Source organism: Galeopterus variegatus, unplaced genomic scaffold (genome assembly GCF_000696425.1).
Source record: "Galeopterus variegatus unplaced genomic scaffold, G_variegatus-3.0.2 Scaffold7151, whole genome shotgun sequence".
Taxonomy (NCBI): Eukaryota; Metazoa; Chordata; class Mammalia; order Dermoptera; family Cynocephalidae; genus Galeopterus; species Galeopterus variegatus.
Genome location: NW_007733262.1, coordinates 72,584 through 94,826, shown reverse-complemented (window position 1 = coordinate 94,826; position 22,243 = coordinate 72,584). Strand labels below are relative to the sequence as shown.

The 22,243-nt window shown below is 52.2% G+C and overlaps 1 protein-coding gene across 1 annotated transcript in view; it reads right to left on the bottom strand.

The window, feature by feature from the left end:
• Positions 1-1,317: 1,317 nt before the first annotated feature.
• Positions 1,318-22,243, bottom strand: part of PLEKHM1 (pleckstrin homology domain containing, family M (with RUN domain) member 1) — a 49,323-nt gene continuing 28,397 nt past the window's right edge. Inside the window, exons 4-10 of the mRNA XM_008591667.1 lie at positions 20,046-20,316; positions 15,924-16,844; positions 12,729-12,874; positions 8,778-8,971; positions 3,586-3,649; positions 2,925-3,082; positions 1,318-1,826 (exon numbers count right to left, since the gene is read on the bottom strand). Of these exons, the coding sequence (XP_008589889.1) occupies positions 1,715-1,826; positions 2,925-3,082; positions 3,586-3,649; positions 8,778-8,971; positions 12,729-12,874; positions 15,924-16,844; positions 20,046-20,316 (1,866 nt within the window). The 3' untranslated portion in view covers positions 1,318-1,714. The remainder of the gene's footprint in view (positions 1,827-2,924; positions 3,083-3,585; positions 3,650-8,777; positions 8,972-12,728; positions 12,875-15,923; positions 16,845-20,045; positions 20,317-22,243) is intronic.

The window sequence follows — 22,243 nt, the reverse complement described above, 5'->3', positions numbered from 1 at the left end:
CTGCCACTACCTCCCCTGTCCTATTGCACAAGTCACACAGGGCCGGGAGGGTGAGTCAGCAGCCAAGTCACCCAAGGGAAGGGTGGGGTAGGTTCACCTCTTGATAGTGACAGGCAGATTCTGCCAGGTAAGATGGCCAGAAGATACCAGGGCTGAGGGGGCATGCTGGGCACAGGACAAGTCACCCAAGGGAAGGGTGGGGTAGGTTCACCTCTTGATAGTGACAGGCAGATTCTGCCAAGTAAGATGGCCAGAAGATACCAGGGCTGAGGGGGCATGCTGGGCACAGGACAAGTGGGGGATGCAGCAGAGAGACCACACCCATATTTCCCCAAACCTCAAGGGTCTAAAACATCACTGAAAACAATTTGAGGGGCTGGCCCGTGGCTCACTTGGGAGAGCGTGATGCTGAAAACACCAAGTCAAGCATTAAGATCCCCTTACCAGTCATCTTTAAAAAAAAAACAAAAAACAATTTGAGGCGCCCATCCCATCCCCAAGACCTCCTTTGAAAGGCAATCCAACTCCAAAGAAACTTCCCATTCTCCGGCAGCGTCCCTGCTGGGCCAGTCCAGTGAAGCTTTGGGAATGAACGGCTTTGTGGCACTGAGGCTGAGGATGCTTTGGCAGTGTAGCATCTCTGCCTGGCCCAGTGCCACTCAGCAGCAGGAGGACCCGGTCACTTCTCCACAGTGCAGAGCCCGTAGTCATGGCACGTGAGGCTGGCCCCTGGCCTGGGCTCGCTGCCCTCCCTGAGGTGCGACCTATCTCTGCCATGGCAGGGTCAGTCGGGAGGGGCTATACCCTGACAGCCTACCTGGGGTGGGCCTGCCCATCTGTGGAGGAATGAGGAGGGCATGGGGACGAGGGCTGGGCAAGGAAGGCGCAAAGTGCTGACAGTGCTGGTTTCAAGTCATTTCCCTTCTGCTGGGACCAAGATCCCAGGCTGAAGGAGAGCCAGGGTGCTCTGACACCGAGTGAGGGATGGACTTTCCAGGAGAGGAGCACAGAAGCAGGGAATGAAGAGAAGACCGGGAGAGGAAGAAGGTGGTCAGCAGGCTGACCCTGCCCTGCCTGATGGGTGGTTTGGCACGTGGCACTCAGCTGCCAGCCCCAGTGCTAGTGAAGGAAAGGCACCCCAACCAGCCAACAGGACCTGCCCCAGCTGGGGCCCGCCCACCCAGCCACTGCCCATTTCAGGCCAGGCCTGAGTGGCTCCTGCACACCTGCTCAGGGTGAGAATGCCTGGATTTCTCAGGTGTAGGGTCAAGAATAAAAAAATATTTTCTGTTGAAATACGAAGGGGAAAAACCCACCTTAAAAAACTAGATCTTTTAATCAGGAATGCAGAATCGAAAATGTTCCCCAAGTCTTGTTTCCACAGTGTCTGAACAGCCCTAATGGGGGTGCCATGACAGCAAGGTGAGCCAGGGCCTGATTAGTGAAAGGCTCCCTTCTGCCCCCAGACAGAGGGCATCTGGAGGTGTCCCTGCCTACTGGAGCAGAGGGGTGGTAGGGAGGCCATGGGGCATCAGCGGGGGCTTTCTGGGCTTTCTCTGGGAGGCCCATGCTCTGGTCACAACTGAGGGTCTTCCTGACAAGAGGAGACAGCTGTGACACTGAGACAGGATAGCTGAGCTGATGGCAGACCCAGCTGGGATGTCTGAGCTGCAGCTGACCCCCTGGCTTCCACGGTGGGGTCGGGAGATCAGGGTTAGGTGAGCATGTTCTGTTCCTGGTACTTGCGCCGGCGGGCACAGCGGGGGCAGCCTTTCTTCACCACAGCCTGGCAGCTCTGGTGGAAGACGGTCTTGCACTCAGCACACCTGGGGAGAGAGTAGCAAGCCCTGCTTGGACCAGTTGGGCCGGAGGCCTCCCTGTGGCAGGGCTGGCCGGAGCTTTTGACCAGAACCCACCTAAGGCTGTGCTCTACTCTGCCACCCGTGCACACATGCAGCACCTCTCCATCCCAGAACAAAGAGCCACGAAATAATGCTTGCCTATAAGGCACGCAGTGCACACTGATAGTCCCTGTCCTATTTCCTTTTTCATAAATCCTGCTTGAGAGTCACTAAATGATTCTTGTGTTTGTTTAAAATACAGTACCGTTTAAAAACTCAGCCCTTGGGTTGGCTGGTTAGCTCAATTGGTTAGAGTGCAGTCTTATAACACCAAGGTCAAGAGTTTGGATCATCATATCAGCCAGTACCGTTTAAAAACTCAGCCCTTGGGTTGGCTGGTTAGCTCAATTGGTTAGAGTGCAGTGTTATAACACCAAGGTCAAGAGTTTGGATCATCATATCAGCCAATCAATCAATCAATCAGCCCTCGGCCCATTAAGGGCTGAATCCTGGCCAGTGTACATCTACTGAAAGTGAATGAATGCTCCCACCATGCAGTTTTCCACTCCCACATGGGTTGAAGGAAGTTTGGATGAATTTTCCATTTGGAGGCTTCAGATAATGACCAATAACTGGGGACAAGAGCGATCGCTACAGTCGCAGAGGCAGTGGCAAGGTACCAACCATCAGGCCCACTTTGCACTGGACCTTGTGCCTACACTCTAGGGCAGTAACTCATCCAATCCCTCTTCAACTCATTCAGAGATGACAAGACCGAGGTCCAGGGAGGCCCCTACTCAGACGGCCAGAAGCCATCTCTTCTCCAGGAAGATGGATGGCTCAGTAGAGGCAGGGGAGTCCTGTGTAGGTTCGTCTTGCCCCTGAGCTGAACCTGAGCTGGCTGTGACTGCCCAGGGCACAGCTGCTCTGGACAGCCTTGGCACCCCTTGGCACTGGCACAGTGGATGTTCAATATGTTTCTGTGCAACAGAGCTAGATCTGCCACCCTGGAATGCTCAGGCCAGGCTGAGAGTGTTGGGGGAGGGTGGGGCTGGAAGGCAGCTGGCTGGGTGTCCCGCGTACCTGACTGTGGTGTCAAATTCAAAGGGGAAGATGATGTCGTGGTGGTGGCAGATCTGGCAAATGAAGCCACGCTGGGTGCACAGGTCACAGTGGTAGACGTGCTGGGAGGCAAATTCGATCAGGGCCTTGAGGAATCCTTCATATGTCCCCTCTGCAATCTGTGGAGGGCAAGCACAAGCCACCAGGCCTTTCAGGTAGCTGTGCCAAGGCTGTGTGGAGCGTGGCCTGCTGTGGCTCCTGGCACCTACCTGGAGACCTTCTACTCCCAGTTCCCATGAGGGCAAGGAAACCTCCCCAAACTCAGCTGAGCAACGCAGACGTCCAGCCCCTGTGCACAGAGGTTCCTGGAGGGTTATGGGGTTTACAAATGAGGCCCAAATCCACTGCACTCTCCCTTGAGGAAAAGAGTATCCCAAACTCTCACTCCTGTGATCCTAGGATTTGCTGAAGTGCCTGTTCATTCTGGGGGGGCTGGGGGGGCTCGGTCACTGCCCAGGAAGCTTGGGGCAGCAGGGCTACCCATTCTGAGGTGCAGAAAAGCTGAAGATTGCCATCTTGCTCAGTAAATTGTAGCCACCTCTTGTCCCATCTGCCTTTCTGATTTCTCCAGGAATGAGTCCCTCTAGAGAGGTCTGGGGGGGTGGGGACATGACATTCTCACCTGCTGGAAGTCGGCAACACTGAACTTGTGTGGAGACTCCAAGAGATAATTCCTGCGGTCAAGCCTTCAAAGAAAACACAAGAGATCCCTTAGAAGGTTTCCAAGAGCTGGGCCAACCTGTGCTGTTTTTCATTCCCTCAGCTCTGCTAACCGGGCATGAACACTTCACCTGGGTGGGGCAGCGGCTAAGCATGAGTCAGCCTGCTTGGCCTTGGATCTGGTCTTCCAGGGAACTAACCAGCTGGTGGGACCTTGGGCAATTTACTTAACCTCTTTGAACCTCAGGTTTCCTCCCTTGAGAAATGGAGTTCTGAGGATTAAATAATTTATTTAAAGTCTTTGGCACAGTGCCTAGCACATAGTAAACATAATTAATAATAATGACGAGGATGATGATGAATGCTAACACTTGGTACCAGGAACTGGGCTAAGCGCTTTCTACATATTCATTCATTTAATCCTCACAATAACTCTGTGAGGCTGGTACTATTAAAATACCTATTTTGGGCTGGCCAGTTAGCTCAGTTTGTTAGAGCTCACTGTTATAACAACAGGGTCAAGGGTTCCAATCCCTGTACTGGCCAGCTGCCCTCACCCCACCAAAAAAAAATCCCAATGTTGGGAAGAAGAGGATACACAGAGAGGTTAAATAACTTGCCTGAAGTCACGCAGCTAGTAAATAGCAGAGCTGGAGTCTGAATGCAGGAGTCTGGTGCACTCCAGAGCCTGAGCCCTCATCCACCCCAGTGAGTGCCTACAGGCTTTTGCCACATTACAAACCAGGGACAGTGCTGGGGACACAAATGCACAAAGCATGGCCTCTGCCTTGCTGTATGCCCTGGTCTAGCTGAGGAGTAGACATTCAAGTGTCTGGTTTTGGTGCTACCTGAGAGGAACTGAGATGTGTCCCAAACATGGCAGATCCCATTTTAGGGATGGGGGGAGGCAGAAGATGAGGGTTTAGCTGCCAACCCAGCACTAGTTTCCACCCCACCAATGGCCAGGATCCCACAGGTCACATCCTGAGGGATGGAGAGGAAACACCTGCAGAAAATCCCCTGGTACAAAAACCTGCCTGGACTTGCTGTATGTGTTTGTGTGGGTCCTGGTGGTGGGGAGAAAATACTCTGGCAGAGGAAGCTTGGAAACCTGCCCGGGGATGCCCCAGACATCTGGGAGCTGGATGGTCCCAGGGCCTGGGTCTGGGCCTCCAGGGCATGAGTTGTGGGGCACCTGGAATAGGGCCTTGGCCACCCCATGACCTTAGTTGTTGTCCAGGGGGAGCCCAATCTGGAGCAGAGATGGTGAGTCCCACCAAGCAGCCAGGCAGGCCACACTGCGCCACATGGGATAAGGATGCTGCCAACTAGCCCCTCGGTTTATCATGCTGGTTTCCCCAGTAAATGTCCAGCTTTCTGGGAACAGGAAACTGCCATTTTCCACCAAGAACACACCGGGTTGGTGGGGGGCACGGGCTGGCCCTGAGCTGGCAGGAAGGGTGGGGCTGATTTGGATGGAAACTTACCTCTGTTGGCTGTCCTCTGTCCACAGCTGTGGAAGCCATGGGGGCCGCCCATGGCCTTCCCTCTGAGCCACTGTACCCTGACTTGTCATGCTCTTAGCGGGGCCTTGCAACTAGTTCCTCTGCCACACCCAGTCAAGGCGAGAGGGGAGAAGGCTGGCTCAGGGTGAGAGGCCCCTTCTCATTCTGGCCTCTGGAGAGAAATCCACACGGATTTCTCCTGTACCCCAGGCCTACTCAGTGCCTCAGTTTCTGCACCCTCACAATGAGGAGGCCCCTCTCTGTCCTCTGATGTGAAGCTGACCACCTGGGGAAGGATCCAGAGGAATCTTTAGGGCTCTCTGGGAGAGAGCAGAAGGTGAGAGAAGAAGATTGCCTCAACCCCTGTAACCAACGAAGTGAGGGATAGGAAAGGGCCCCAACTAGGGCGGGAAGATCTGGGGGACTCAGGTGGATAGGCTGGGTGCTACCTGTCTCCTCTCAGCCCCGGTTCTTCCTCTGCCCACCCCTCCCCAGCTGTTGAGAGAAGCACCTGATGCCTGGTGGGCAGATGCCCCTGTGGGCCATTTCTGTGCAGGCTCTTTCCCAAATGCCTGAAAGGACGTTCTCCAGGGGCTTCTCTGGCCCTCAGAGACATGTCCCAGGCCTGCCGGAGAACCTGGCCAGGCTGCTGCTACTGGTAGAGGGGAGGCCCTCCCTGACTTCACCTCCCACATCCACAGCCTGCCCACACCTCCTCAACCCTTCTCCATCTCTCAGCCTCCCTCTGGCTGGCTCATCCAGGCCTCCCCAGCTCCCTGGATTAATTACTACTCCAGCCGCCCACCGAGGGCTCTCTCTTCCACCCGTGCACCCACTGCTGTCAGAGCAGTCTTTTCTAACTGCTGATAAGAATGTGAGAGTCCCGTGCTCAAAGCCCCTCAATGGCTCCCCACTGGTGGCAGACAAAATCCAAAGGCCTTCGGTGTGGCACACAGGATGTCTGAGGTCTGGCCCCTGAACCCACAGCCCAGCTGCCCTGAGCCCCTCGCGGATCCTGGCGAGCCCACTCCCACCTGCCTCCTGCCATGGGTCGCTAGCCAGGAAAGCCAGGCCCTCCTTCACCCTTTCTTCTCTTTAGTTATTTTTCTAAACTCCAGTTCAGCATATACACAATGCCACTGTTGCTAAGGGGACTCCGTTTTCTTTTCTTTTTTTTTTTTTTGGTCCTTTTTTTGAGACCGGCAGCACCGCGCTCAGCCAGTGAGCGCTGTGAGCGCACCAGCCATCCCTATATAGGATCCAAACCCACGGCGGGAGCGCCGCACTCTCCCGAGTGCGCCACAGGCTCGGCCCAACTCCGTTTTCATGTTCATGAGACAGACTGAGGACTGGAAGCAGAAGACAGTGCAATTTGAGAAAGGTGATTTGAATGTTCTGCTTTATTCTCTTTAATAAATATCCCTTAGAATATTAACTATCTTTGTAAAGAAGAAAAATATTTTTTTAAAGGAAAAAGGAAAAATACTCTTTAACCCTGAGCTTAATACCATCTCCTCTGGGAGCTCCCCTGGCTCTCTGGCCACTTCCCAGGCTGGGTCAGGCGCCCTCCCTCCCTTAGGGCACACACCACACTGACCCAGGGCCATCTGTCTGCCTGTCTGTGGCTCTCTCCAGACTCTGGGCCCCTCATGCAGCCCTCACCACAACTCAGGAACACAGGGATCACTGGCCCATATTATAGATGGGACAGCTGGGGCTCAGAGAAATGAAACAACTTCCCCGAGTCACACAGCAGGTCCGGGGCTGGGCAGGGGCTGCTCCTCGGTTCTTTCCCCTGCCCTGTGTTGCTTCTGAAATGGGACTTCCATGGGCATGGCCCCGCCCTCTAGCAGGCTGGGTGCACAGTAGGTGTATAATGCTGCTGTCCAAGGATGGGACAGCAGGACCAGGGAGAAAGAGGCAAGCCTGCCCCTGGCACACAGCACAGCTGGCTCAGAGACAAGTCTCAGCAGGATGGGTGAGTGGGCTGGTGCTCTGAACCCATCCTGCAGGCACCTGGTCTACACAGGCCTGCAGGTCTCTGCAGGTGCTTGGAACTTTGACCAGGGAGGGTGACGAGGCCCCACCTGACCCTGGAGATCTCACCATCCCAGTCAGGGGGGCAGGAGAGCCCTGGGTCCTGGAGTCCTAGGTCCTGGAATCTCAGAAAGGCTAAGAATGAGTGAGAACCCACTGAGTGGTGGAGACCCAGGCACCCAGCTGATGATCAGGGGTGAGCAGAGACTCTCAGAAGAGAAGCCACCTAGGGTCCCTCATGGTGGCCCCCAGAGGGCTTTCTGTTCTTCCAGGCCCTGCAGAGGAGACCAGGGCTCAGCTACCTGCCCTGCAGGGACTGTGAGGGGCAAGACTCTCCCCTTTGCCTAGAAGAGAGCTCCCTGCAGCACCCTCCTCCTCAAGAGCCTCATGGGACCTGTACCGGGTACACCCTGGCCCCAAGGAGTGGTATAGGCATGGCTCTGGGAGAACTGTAGCCGGGACAGAGGAGGGGCCCTTCAGACAGGTGCTCTCTGTGCCAGCCCTGTGGGGAGGGGAGGCTGGAGGAGGGAACCTGGAGGGACTTGTGAGCTATTCCAAGTCCCCAGAAATCTAGCAAAGGTAGCATGAAGCCCGTGGTGGGCAGTAAGCATCGGTTCCTTGACCTGAGGTCTGCCTTCCTGAGGGCCTGGGGAGAGCACAGCCACTCAGAAGGCTGCAGCCTGGCCTGTGAGCTAAGAGCTGGGGGTGTTTATGATGGGCACAGAAAGGCCTTCTAAGTCCATCCTGAAGCCCAGTGTCATCTCCTATCTCTGAGCACCAAAGGCCCCCAGGCCCAGGACACCAGAAGCTTCTTGAAGGGCAACCCGAGGGTCCCAGTCCCCCATGTCACACTCTTTGGAGGATTTCAGGAGGGATGCTGCTGTGGACAGCAGCAAGCAGGCAAGGACAGAGGACTGGCCGGTGTGGGGAGGAGGCAGGGAACACAGCTGTTCATCATCTGGCTGGCGCCTGCCTCTCTGGCCTGCCTCACCCCACGCTCCCCACTTCCCTCCTTGCTACAGCCACAGTTCTCCCTGTTCTCTCCACACATGGTGCCTTTGTCTGTGGCCTGCATGTGCAGTTCCTTCTGGCTGGAACCCTCTTCTCTTCTTCTAACTCCTACTCATTTTTCAGGTCTCACCTGAGAAGTCCCTTCCTCCAGGAAGTCTTTCTGGCTATGCCATCCTCTAATCTGGGTTAGATGTCTCACCTCTGTGCTTCCTGGCTGTCCCGCCTCTCTCTCCTGGCCCTCACCCCCTGGCTGGAGTTGCCAGCTTACTCATCTGCCTTTCCTGCCAGACCAGGAGCTTCCAGAGGTAGGTCCTGGGTCTACCCTGCTCAGAGTTGTGTCCCACACCTAGCCTGGTGCTTGATACTTAGTATGTTCTCAATTAAATATGTTGGATGAATGAATGAAGACATGAACAAAAACCAAAAACCACCCCCAAAGGATGCGGTCATTTCCCCAGCCCAGTAGGAAGATCTCCGCTCAGCCCTGGCACTTCTCCCAAGTGAACAGACGCCTGGCCCCGGGCACTGGCCCCCACGTGTATGTGACGTGCGTGCATGTGTGTGCCGCGCGTGCCTGTTTTCGTGCGTGGAGGGCGCTCACCTCTTGCTTAGCTCCTTCAGGGCGCCACTTCGGCACAGGCTCAGGTAATCCCCCAGAAGCTTCAGCTGCTCCCGGCTCCTCCCGACAAGGTGCATCTGCTCCACATGCTCGTACAAAGACGCGTTCACCCGCTGCAGGTTGATGAGAGGTTGGGCCCGGATCTGAGACAGGAACTTTAGGGCCTGCCGGCAGACCTGGGACACCAACAGGCATTGCGGGTGGGAGAGAATGGCCATTCAGTGAGCACCTCCGGGCCAGGCACTGCACTGCCTAGTCACTCACCTGCAGCAGTACGACCTTCCCCTTACAGATGAGGAAACTGAGGTTCAGAGAGATGAAGCGACTTGGCAGTTAGGATTGGAACCCTCTTTATCTGACTCCCAAATCCATGCTCCCTCTGACAGCACAAGTTGCTGCCCCTCCTGACCATGCTGATGGGGGAGGGGCCACTCTGGTCAACACCCCTCACCCCCTGGAACTCAGAGACCCTTCCCACTGCTTCCTGTCCTCCCAGCCCCCATTTTCCTGACTAAAGGAATCAGGCACTCCCCTCCAGGCCCTGACTCAGGAACCAGGTGACGGGTCTGAGTCAGGCTCCAACTACAGGAAGCCACAGATCAGGCACAGGTCAACAAGGATTTCCCGAGCTCCCTCGGCTCTCACCAGCGATTTCCATGTGGGGTTGAGGGATCTGTTTCAGCCACTCCCACCAATAGGTGTTGAAGGTTGTACCCTCGGCCCTGGCCCTAATACCAACAACGCCAGGAACTGAGCACCTACTCTCTGCCAGACGCTGGGCCTGGGCCCTTGACTACATCCTCTCCTCATCTTCAGAACAACCCATCATCTCCATCTTACAAATGAAGAAACTGAGGCTCAGAGAAGCTAAAGTGGCTGATCCCACCTGTCTGCAGAGCTGAGGTGTTGCCTCTGAACAGCAGGCTGCTGCACTAACCACTGAACGGCCCTTCTCCCCTGTCATCTCCTCACTGCATGATGAGAGGGAGAGAGGAGCTGATGTGTTCTCCATGGCCGGCTGTGGAGTCAGAACTGGATCAAAGCCGCTTCCACCACTTCCTACATGTATGACCTTGTGAAACGCAACCTCTCTGTGACTCAGTTTCCTCATGTGTGAAGTGCGAGAATAAAAGCGCCTACCTCACGGGATTATTTTGAGTTTAGATTAGAAGAGATGATCCATGTAATCTCATGGCACAGGGCCTGACATGTAGTGTGTGCTCAGTAAATTTGAGTTGCTGTCAGCTGCTATGGGAGTGCCTGTTGTGGCCCAGCCATCCCCTTGAGGGTCAGGGCCCTCAGGAGACCCGCCCCTATATTTGGGGGCTAGGGAGGCCTCTAGCGTCCTGTCTCTCAACTCCACCAAGATCTCTTCCAACCCCAGCAATGGTCAACTCCTTCTTTTCCCATATCCTAGAGCCCTGAGCTACCAGCCCCAGCCTAGGGGCAGCCCAATGGCAAACTGCTGTCCTCCAGCCCTAGCAAAGCCCTTCCCACAACTCATCCTCAGGCCTGGGGTGAGGCTCAGATGAAACAACACAGGAATGTGCTGCAGATGGGCGGGGCTCCATGCTCCCCAGGGACCATTTGTTTCTGTCCTGTGGGCATGGAGGAGACAGACAAAAAGCCCCAGTCCTGGGCTGACATCCTGCCAAGTGCTGGCCAGGCCTCAGCACAAGAGGGTCAGCCAGAGCAATAACAGCAAATGATAAGGCCCCAACCTGCAGACCAGCCACTTGCTATTCTGAATTTTCCTGTCTTTCCCAGGCTGGTGATCTTTGAGAGAGATCTGAGTATTTCCTGATCTCAGATATGCCTAAAAAAGAATTGTAATTTTCTAGTTGAAAAAGGAAGTGGCACAAGAATTGTAGCAATAAATAAGGAGACAGCGCAACAGAAGTATCGAGGTCCTAGTAAATAATGAATGAGGTTTTTGGTCAAAGGGTTTTTTGCATTTTGGGTGATTGTGAGGCTTAGTTTTCTCGATGTTTTTGGCTAAATACTTAACATTGAGTGCAGAGGTGGGGACGGTAAACAACTAAAAGCCAAAATGAAGCCAACTTCCTCGGGGTTTCCCTTCCCTGGGGCGCAGAGGTTGGGCTGGAACTGACTTGGAGAGTCACCCTCTCTGCACTCGCATGAGGACTCATCCACATACTGAGACTGCACAGCTGGCAGGCAAACAGCTTCTTGTGTTTCTGTGTCTGTCTTAGCAGAAATCTGTGCCTTTGGGAGAAAGCCAAGGTGCGCCCCTTGAGGCTGACCTGTACTGAGTTAATTAGGGGCAGGAGGAATTACAGGCCTCAGGGAAGGGGAAGGGTATTGTTTTAAGTGACAGGTGCATACTGCCACATCTGTCCTCATGACAACTCTGACACAGATGCTGTTATGAATCCCTTTTTACAGATAGGAAACTGAAGTTAATTTGCTGGTGGTAACACAGCTAGAAAGAAGCTAAGCTCAGCTGGAGAAAAGGAAACTCTGAAAGATCTTAGGACACAACTCATTCAAACTCATTTGGTGAACATAAAAAAGTACCCAAGATATAATACTAAGTGAACAAAGCATGTTACAAAGTAGTGTGAGTCCAGTATGATCCCAACTTCATAAAAAAGTAGATGCGTATGTGTGGAATACACGAAAAAGCATATGTACTTCACAGGGCATGGTTTTCCAAAGCCTTGCAGTTTCAAATATTGACCTTGTGGAGGACTGGAAATTTTCCTCAGGCTATAAGTCTCCGTTGCAAGATAAGGATTGTGGCACAGCAGGTTGCTGGCTCAAAGACAGACTAGTTACTGATGGTTATGTAAAGATACTGAGAATTGTTATAGGAAGGAGTGTTTGCTAAGATCAAACTGCTGTTGATAAGACCAGTTAACTGTCTACTGGGATGTCATCTGGCTTGTTTCACTGAAAGTTACCAGCCTATACTGTTAAACTATAACCCCACCTATGTCTCTTCCTGTAACTTCTTGGTCTGGAGAATAAATGCAGGAAGAGAACCCCAATTCGGCATTAATTTCCCAAGGAAGGGATGCCTCTTGCTTGAGGGTTCCAGTGGGAGAATAACCACTTCGGGGCCTCTCACTGCTCAGCAGAGATGAGCTTTGAGTAATCTTTTGCGTCTCTGTCACCCAGGGAAAGTGGAGTGACAAACCCATGGGGTGCGAAGCAATGCAAAGCAACATGTATGTAAATAAATGCACAGAAAAGGGTATACCCCAAAATGTTACTAGTGATTATCTCTGAATTATGACACAATTTTGACTTGCCTTTGGCTTTTCCATAATTTTAAAATGTTAAGCAATAATCATGTATAAAGGGGGAAGCCCCAGAAAAAGTGCCCTTTCACAAACATGAAATGAGCGAGCCCATGCAGGGCCTGCAGAAAAGTGCAGTCACCCGGGCCTCACGGGGTCGGCAAAGGCAGGGCTGCCTGCTCCAAGGGGTGTAGCCGGCCAGCCCACCCACCCACCCATCCACCCCCCACCAATCCGTCCATCCATCTTATCTATCTACCTACCTTTCTATCTACTGACCTTTCTTCCTTTCTATGTATCTATCTATGTATTTACCTATCTACCTACCTTTCTATCTACCTACCTACTTTTGTTTCTTTTTATCTAGCTAGCTAGTTGTCAGTGCCTTACATGGTTTTGTCGGTGGCTGAGGAGAGCTGCAGAGAACCATCCTCAGATTTCCACCTGCGACCAAGGCAGGCACTGACAGGGCTCTGCCCAGAGGTTGTGGACAGGCACCACATTTTTCTCTTGGTCATCTCCCCCACAGCACAGGGCCTGAAAAAGTGACCCTGGCTTCCCCAGAGCCAAACTCCCCTAAACAGAGGAACAGGAGCAGCCAAGAGGAGTGAACAGTCTTCTGTCCCTCAGCAGCCCCAGGTGGCTGTGACAGGCAGGGCCTGGGACTTACCGGCCGCTTGGTGAGGTCCCAATTGTGGATGATCCTGGCTGGAATCACTGAGGCATCATCTTGGTGGCAGATATCACAGTAATAGAGGCCAGAGAAGGCACAGAGCTTGGGTCGTACAAAGGAGAAGCCGATCTGCCGGGAGCAGCCTGGGGAGATGGGCAGTGGGTGAGTGGGACGCTGTGGGCCAGAGTCACCTCCTAGTAACACAGCAGCTGCTGTGGCGGAAAGCGCCCACTGGTTACTTTTATTTTTTTTATTTTTTTTTTCCTTTTTGTCTTTTTTACTGACCGGTAACGGGATCGCAACCCTCGGCGTCGCGCCCATACCGGGGACCGGCAACGGGATCGCAACCCTTGGTGTTGCGCCCGCACCGCGCTCAGCCAGTGAGCGGGAACCGGTCTCCACATGGGATCCGAACCCTCGGCGGGAGCGCCGCCGTGCTCTCAAGCAGCGCACTCTCCAGTGCGCCACTGGGCCAGCCCATTTTTTTTAATTTTTAAAAGATGACCGGTAAGGGGATCTTAACCCTTGATTTGGTGTTGTCAGTACTACGCTCTCCCAAGTGAGCTAACTGGCCATCCCTATATAGGGATCCGAACCCGTGGCCTTGGTGTTATCAGCACCACACTCTCCCAAGTGAGCCATGGGCCGGCCCTGGTCACTTACATTTAAAGGAGAGTAAAAATATAAACATAACAACCACTCATATCTCCACCACTCAGAGTCAACCCTGTTAATTAATTAACCTTTACAATGACAACCCACTGAAAGAATTACCATTGCCATGTTACAGCTGAAGAAAGTGATGCTCAGGATGGTTAGGAAATGTGCGGGCACATGACGATTAAGCAGCACAGGGGGCATCACATCTGGATGTGGTGGTTCCCAAGCCCGCATTTTCTTCCAGTACACTTAGCTGGCTTTGTCCCCACTGCTTGCTCACCAATACCAACCTCCTCCCGGTCCACCCCTCCACTGGGCCTGGAAACAGAAGCAACTGAGTCGGGGCCTCGGCAAGCAGGGAAGAAGCTAGGGAGATGGGTCTGGCCACAGCGCTGCCAGTCCCTCAGGATGGGGGCAGTGGGAGTGGGGTATGCACAGGACAGAGAACAAAGTCCCGGCTCAAATCCTGAACATGTACCCTGCCTTCCACAAGGCAGGGGAACAGGTCCCTCCAGCCTCAGGACAGAGGGCCAGCTCTTCCGCTGGCCAACGGCCTCATCCTGACCTTCACCTAATTTTTTCCATGTTCCATTTCAGTATCTGTAAAATTCACCTACTACCAGCTATTCTGTGGGGTTATTACAAAGACTAAATAAGACGAGGTTCTGAAACTATGAAGTACAACCCAGATGTCAGTGGTCAGTGTCTGCCTGGCCACTGAGCCGAGCTTGTAGGGTGGAAAGGAAGCCCAAACTCCCTGGTCTCATGGTCCTGGCTGGGAGGTGAGAGCTGTGGTGAGAGCCGTCCCCAAAGCATTCACACCGACAGGTGGGGAACCCCTCCTCACAAGCCCTGCAGTCCTGGACTCCTCCCCAGTCCTGGCTCCCACAGGCTGAAGAGCAAGTGGGAGTGCTGGAATGGGTGGGGCAGGGGGCAAGGGCTATGCACTGGCCTGAAGTTGTTTTCTACAGGAAGCTCTGCTCTGCTTAGCTTCTCCCATCCTCCAGGGGTCAGACCACAGACCACTTCCTTCCAGACACTTGAAGCAGGCTTTCCCCTCCAGTCCATAGGCTCCACTCCAACAGGACAGTTCCTAAACCAAGGCTCAGCTTCTTGCTCTGGTCTTCTGCAGCAGGGCAACCTCCTCACTGTTCTCCTGAGGACCCCATGGTGATGGAGATGGCATCTCCCCTTGGATGGGGGAGTGGGAAGAACTAGCACTGGAACATGGGCCGTGGGACATCTCACAGCCTTGAACAACACACTGGACAGGAGGCCCTCTCTGGTCCTGCCTACGAGCACAGGCTCTGGGGCCCAACCATCAAGGTCCTAATTCTGCCTCTGCCACTTATGAGCTGTGTGAGCCTGAGACAAGGTATTTACCAGCTCTGCGCCTCAGTTTTCTCACCTATAAACAGAGATAACACCTCTCTCTACAGGGTTGTGGTGAGGATTAAATGAGATCATCCAAATAAAGCATCTGGCCCAGGGCCCAGCACGGAAGTATTAGATTTGATCATGAGAATGATAGAGCAGACGTACTGACTTGGAGTAATATCCATAATGTACTAGTACGTAGGACAAAACCAAGTGGCAGAACAATATATGAGAGTACTTCAGAAAGTTTGTGGAAGAACAGAATGAAAAGATAATACAAGTCTTTCCGTGAACTTTTTGAAGACCCCTCGTATAGCTGCACTGTCCAATATAGTGGCACCAGCACATGTGCAAGGGGGTTGGCCGTTTAGTTCACTTGGTTAGAATGTGGTGCTGATAACACCAGGGTCAAGGTTTTAGATCCCCATACTGGCCAGCCACCAAAAAAAAAAAAAAAATAATTTTAATGGAAAATTCAGTTCCTTAGTCACCCTAGCCACATTTTAAGCACACAGTAGCCACATGTCGCTCAGAGCTACCGCATTGGATAACACAAATCTAGAACATTTTCATCATCACTGAAACTTCTATTGGACAGCATTGAAGCATGAGCCCATTTTTGTAATAAAAAACTGTGTCCACTGCAAAAGCATGCACACCTCTCTGGAAGGATACCATGCCCCCGCTCTGAAAGATGACAGCACATAGGGCCGGCCTGTGGCTCACTTGGGAGAGTGTGGTGCTGATGACACCAGGGCCACGGGTTTGGATCCCTATATAGGGATGGCCGGTTAGCTCACTCGGGAGAGCGTGGTGCTGACAACACCAAGTCAAGGGTTAAGATCCCCTTACCGGTCATCTTACTTACAAAAAAAAAAAAAAAAAAAAGATGACAGCATAGTAAGAAGACAATGGGGGGGCGGGACTCCCGGAGTAGAGGGCAGTGGAGGCGGGGCTGCCACCCACCCTTCCTTCGGAAGGAGGCAGCACACAGGGAAGGGGGAAGGGGGAAGGGCAGGGACTGCAGGGCGAGCCTCAGGTGCAGCATGGTCCCAAGGGGAAGGATGGAGGCGCTGTGGAGCACCAGGGAGGGGCAGAGAGCCCGCGTCAGGAACCCGCGGGAGGCAGAGGGAGGCTGGCAGGTGGCGGCGGCACCTGCGCAGAAGCAGCCCTGGGAGTCGAGGCCCTTCTCCGTGGGGATGGCCACCAGGTACTGCAGCAGGAAGCCGTTCTCCCGGGTGGCAAACTTCAGCACCTCCTGACAGCTTTCGTCCAGACTCCCACCGAGCGTCACTGCCTCCTCTGCCGTCTCCAAGTAGGACGCCAGAACCTTGCGGACCAGGTCCCTCCACAGGGCAGCCTCCTTGGCATCCCCAGCCTGCAGCTTCAGGACGGCCTTGGCCGTGATGATTTTGAAGAACGACGGGCCTCCGAGGCTTGTGTCCGGCAGGATATCTCGGATGGTCTCAACTCCGTGGCTGTCACTTAGTATCTTCTCATTGTTTCTCACGCGGAAGCATTTCAGAGACTCCAAGGACAGGGAAAAAATATAAGGCATCCAGGTCCTGTCCATGCACAGGTACAGAAGGGACTCCTTAATAGCATCTGGCTCTGGAACTTGAGCGGACGACCAGTCCAACTGTGTGCCGCGGAGGGTGACAGGCTCCGAGAGCAGATCCAAGTGAGAGGGGCAGCCATGCTGGGGGGCCTCAGGGGGGTCCTCAGCCTGCTCTGGGTACTGGATATTCACCCACTCGTCCTCCTGCTGAGGCCGGACCTTCCGCAGGGCCTCCCGCACCCGGTCCAGCCAGTCCTCGGCTTCATCCTGGGACGAGGCACGCAGGGCCAGCTTCTTGCCGGAGAAGAGCAGCTCGAAGCGGCCGTCGCTGTGGGCCGGCCCCACAGACTCGCAGCGCAGCAGGGAGCAGCTCTCCACACAGGTGCGCTCCTCGTCACTCAGGTAGAGGCGGAACTCCAGCGGGGAGAGCTCGCAGAAGAGCTCCTTCCAGATGCCCATCACGCCCCGCCGCTCTACTGTGCCCAGCTTCACGAGCCCCCGGAACGGGTTGGACAGCCCTGGAGGCAGAAAGAGGCACTTTAGACTATGCACCTGTCCCTTTACCACCCAAGGCGACCTCTGGAGCCCGATGTCCTGCAGTGGGTGTGGACACGGTGACTGTCACCAGAACGCAGGCCTGCCACAGGGCACTGTCAAATGGGATTCTGAAAGTGGGGGGGGATGTTTCTTGGGTGCCTCCCTCCAACCTCCCCCTCAGCTGTTGATCTTGCTTTCTGTATTTTGCTGAGAAAGTAAAAGCACTCACAATATTATTTCCACATGTCCCCTTACTACACTCACCCCCTTCCAGCATCTGTACCCACACTCTGACTTCCCTCCTGTCGCTAGGGATGAAGGACTGTGCTTCTGTGGAGGCCAACCCCTCCATTTGCACAGAAGGTCCCCCACCACTGCCACCTACCCAAGGACAAGGACATCTCTCCAGCAATTCTGCCCCTCTCCTGTGTCACCCTTTTCTCCCTTCTCACTGGATCATTCCCATCGGCACACAAACTCGCTATCCCCCCTCATTCCTCTAATCACCACCCTGTTCCTCAGTCCCGTCTACAGGAAAACTGCTTGAGGAGTTTGAAACTCTCTTTCTCTAGTTTCCCTGCTCCCATTCCTTCTTCAACCTGCTCCAATTGGGCTTTTGTCCCCTCGTGCCACTGAAACTGCTCCTGGGAAGGCCACCAATGCCCTCCTGTTGCCAAACCCAAAGGCCACTCCTCCGCCCTCCTCTGCACCCTCCCACCCCTTGGCTTGCTCCTCCTCTCCCTGACCTCTCAGGGCTGAGCACCCAGAGCTTAGTCCCGGGTCCTCGTCTCTTCCCTGCAGACACCCACTTCCCAGCTGACCCTACCTGCTCTCGGGGCTTTATGCCAACAACCTCTCAGGGCTGAGCACCCAGAGCTTAGTCCCGGGTCCTCGTCTCTTCCCTGCAGACACCCAATTCCCAGCTGACCCTACCTGCTCTCGGGGCTTTATGCCAACAAATCTCCAGTGTTTATCTCCAGCCTGGACCTCGCTCTTCAACTTCATATATCCATCTGCTCCATGTATGTCTAAGTGAGCGTCTCAATGCTGGCAAAACTGAATTCCTGATTCTCCCACTGCAAACCTGTTCCTTCCCTAATGTCCCTTATCTCAGAAACTGGTAAATTTCATCCTTCCAGTGGCTTGGGCTAAAAGCCTTCAAGTTACTCTAGATTTTCTTTCTTTCACACCCACATCTGACCCAACAGCAGATCCTGTTGGCTCTACTGTCAACACACATCCAGAATCTCCCACGTCTCACCACCTCAGCCACCACCTCGTGGGGTTAATCCACTGTTGTCTCTGGCCTGGGGTATGACAATTGCCCCCTAACTGCTCTTCTCCCCCTGCAGTCCTTCAACATAGGAGTCAGGATGACCTGTTTAAAAGACATCATATTCTGCTGCCCAAAACTCTGCAGTGGCTGCCTCAGGGCAAAACCACAGTGCTTTCAGTGACCCTGAGGCCCTGTCACTCCAACCTCACCTCTTACCACCCTGCCCCCATCTCCTCTGCTCCAGCCACTCTCGTCTCCACTGTTCCCTGCATGTGTCCAACATGTTCCCAGCACACGGTCTTTGCATTTGTTCTCCCTGCTTGAAACGTACAGATCTCCTCATGCCTCCCTCCCTCCTTCCCTCCCTTCACATGTCCTCAAATGTCACCTATGTGAGGGCTTCCCTGGCCAAACTGTATGCAACAGTCCACGCTCCACCTTGGTACTCCCTGGTTAATTGTTCTCTACAGCACTTATTACCTCATGACCTTACACTACAATTACTTGTTAATTTTCTTATTTCCTGCCTCCTGCTATTAGAACATAAATCCCAGGCCAGCCCGTGGCTCACTCGGGTGAGTGTGGTGCTGATATCGCCAAGGCCACGGGTTCGGATCCCATATAGGGATGACCGGTTAGCTCACTGAGTGAGCGTGGTGCTGACAATGCCAAGTCAAGGGTTAAGATCCCCTTATTGGTCATCTTTAAAAACAAAAAAAAAAAGGAATATAAATCCCATGAAGACCAGGACACTGTTTTGCTTCCTGCTGTGTCCCCAGCACCTAGAACAGTGCCCAGCACATCACAGATGCTCAAAAACTATTTGCTGGATGAATGAGTGAGTGAGTGAGTGAGCGAGTGAGTGCGTATGTACCACACTCTCCCAATGCTCCCTACTCCCTGGGTCTGCCACCAACCAGGGGGTCTGAAGGACACACAATTCTCTCTCTTCCAGCCTGGACTAGCCTTGGAGATTTCAAACTATTGTACAGGGGTTTCCTACCCTTCAGGGAACTTGATGGCCTAGGCATGAAGCACACTGTCTCTGGCCTGGTTAGAGACCACAACCATCACATGGGCTGGAAGCCAAATCTAAAAGGAGCCAGCATGAGACCAGGGCTCCATCCACATCGCCCAAGCCAGGGCCCCACGAGTCTGGCAGAATTCCCTGCTGTGTCACCACAAACAGAAAATGAGGAGAAGGCTTGGTGGTTAGCTCAGCTGGTTAGAGCATCAGGGAAGGAGTGAAGGAGGGAAGAAGGGAGGGAAGAAAGAAAGAAAATGAGGTGAGAAACAGACCGACTCTAGGGCACACTTTTTCTGTTTTGAAGAGGGAACCCATGATGAGGAATACAGAAAATTAGGTTAAGGTTGTTTAGCACTTTCTGGAATTTCACAGGGTATAAAGATCAAGCTGGCCTGACTGTAAACAGCAGGCAGAGTACACTAAACAAATGGCAGATCTGATAAACCCCACCAGAGCTGCTAAATAAATCATGTGAGATAAAAAAGCCTTTGGAAGAACCAGTTGAAACACCTGGAGCTTCGAGGGGCAGGGTACGCTCTAAGCCACAGGTAGAATCAAGTGTTCTCTATAATCATGTCTTTCATGGAGTAGTTTCAGGGAAAATATTTTCCATTTCAATATTTGAAACAGTATTTTTGTTCTCTGTATACAGCTTTGAGCATTATTCTATACGGATTTTATAAGAAGATACAGTACTTTTCATGAAATGCTTTCCTGATTTACTAAGCACAAGTGCTCCTTATTATGGTGTTCTAGGATGAGGTTTTCCTTGTGAGAGCACACCACCATTTGGTAATGAAAACAGGACTTTAGGGCTGCTTTCTGACAAGCACAGTCCCTGTACACAGGGCCCACTGGGGACCCTGTACAGGCACCTACCCATCTGCCTCCGGTGCACCACACAGAAGTTCTTATGCTCCTGCGCCGGGGCTGCCTTGGTTTTCCTGCTTCCTGGGGAAGGCACACATGCTTTGTCTAATGCCCCCAAGGAGAAGCTTTCTCTTGGTCCTTGAGAAAAATTCCTGTGGAGACCTGGCTTTGACTCTGGAGTCCCTCTAGAAGATGCTATTGAGTGATCTGAAGCCCTTTCTGAGGGTTGCTCCTGGGGAGGCCGGTAGAAATCATCTTCTGAGATCCAGCTCTTGCTTTTCTATTCAGAAAGAAGTAAAGACAGGTTGTTTTTAAGTTTTTTTTAAAAGAAATCTTTATTTAGACATAATTTATCATAAAATTAACCCGTTTAAAGTGTACAATTCAATAGTTTTGGTATATAGAGTTGTGCATCCATCACCACAATCTAAGTTTAGAACATTTTCATCACCTTCAAAAGAATCTCCTACCCATTAGCAGTCACTCCCATTTCCCCCTGACCACCCCAGCTCTAGAAAACCACTAATCTACTTTCTTATCTGTACAGATTTGCCCATTCTGGCCATTTCCTTTAAATGGAGTAATGTAATACGAGGCCTTTGTGACTGGCTTCTTTCCCTTAGCATGATGTTTTCAAGGTTCATTATGCCGCAAGCCTGTATAAGTATTCATTCTTTTTTATTGCTAAAGAATATTCCATTGTATGGATGCACCACATTTGGTTTATCTACTCATCAACTGATGGACATTTGGGTTGTTTCCACTTTGGGCCATTATAAATAATGCTGCCATGAACAATGATGTACAAGTTTTTCTGTGGACTCATGTTCTCATTCTCTTGAGTGTACACCCAGGAGTGGAACTGCTGAATCATGTGACTTGCATTTCCTTAAGGACTTGTAATATTGAACATCTTTTCATGTGCTTATTTGTCATTTGTACATCTTCTTTGGAGAAAAATCTATTCAAATTCTTTGCCCATTATAAAATTGGGATGTGCTTTTGTTGTTGAGTTGTGTTATAGGTTGAACTGTGTCTCTGAAAAAGACATGTTCAAATCCTAACCCCTAGTACCTCAGAATGTGACCTTATTTGAAAATACAGTCCTTGCAGACATAATTAGTTAAGGGGCTGGCCAATTAACTCAGTTGTTAGAGTGTGGTGCTGATGACATCAAGGTCTGCGGTTCGATCCCTGTACCAGTCAGCAGCCAAAAAAAAAAAGAGGTGAGGTCATATTGGAGTAAGTAGGGTAGGTCCTTCATCCAGTATGACTGCTGTCCCCACGAGAAGAGGAGAATGACGCACACAGAGAGGAGAATGCCAAGTGCATACAGAGACACAGTGGAGAACACCCTGTGCTGATGCAGGGAGGGACTGGAGTAATGTGTCCACAAGCCAAGGAATGCCAAGATTGCTGGCAATACTAGACGCTAAAAGAAAGGCATGGAAAAGATTCTTGCTTAGAATCTCCAGAAGGAACCAACACTGCTGACTTCTAGATTTCAGATTGCCAGCCTCCAAAACTATCAGAGAATAAATCTCTGTTGTTTTAAGCCACCCAGTTTATGGTACTTTGTTACTACTGCCCTAGGAAACTAATACAAGTTTTGACTTGTATTAGTCTGGATACTAGATCCTTATCAGATATATGATTTGCAAATAATTTCTCCCATTCTGTAGGTTGTCTTCTCACTTTCTTTACAGTGCCCCCTGAAGCATAAAAGTTTTTATTTTTATTTTTAATTAAAAAAAATAAGATGACAGGTAAGGGGATCTTAACCCTTGGCTTGGTGTTGTCAGCACCACACTCAACCAGTGAGCGAACCGGCCATCCCTATATAGGATCCGAACCTGTGGCCTTGGCGTTATCAGCACCACACTCACCCGAGTGAGCCACGGGCCGGCCCCAAAAGTTTTTAACTTTTGATGAAGTCCAGTTTATCTATTTTTCTTGTTTGTCTGCTTCTGGTATTGTATTTAAGAAACCATTGCCTAAGCCAATGTCACAGAGATTTACTCCTATGTTTTCTGCTTTGTGAAAAGCTTTATGGTTTTAGCTCTTACGTTCAGGTCTGTGATCATGCTGAGTTAACCTTTGTTGAAGGTGAGTTAAGGAAGAAGTGCCACTTTATCCTGTGCACGTGGATATCCAGCTGTCCCAGCGCACAGTTTTTTGGCCCTGCTCATAGGGCTGCAGGTGAGGGA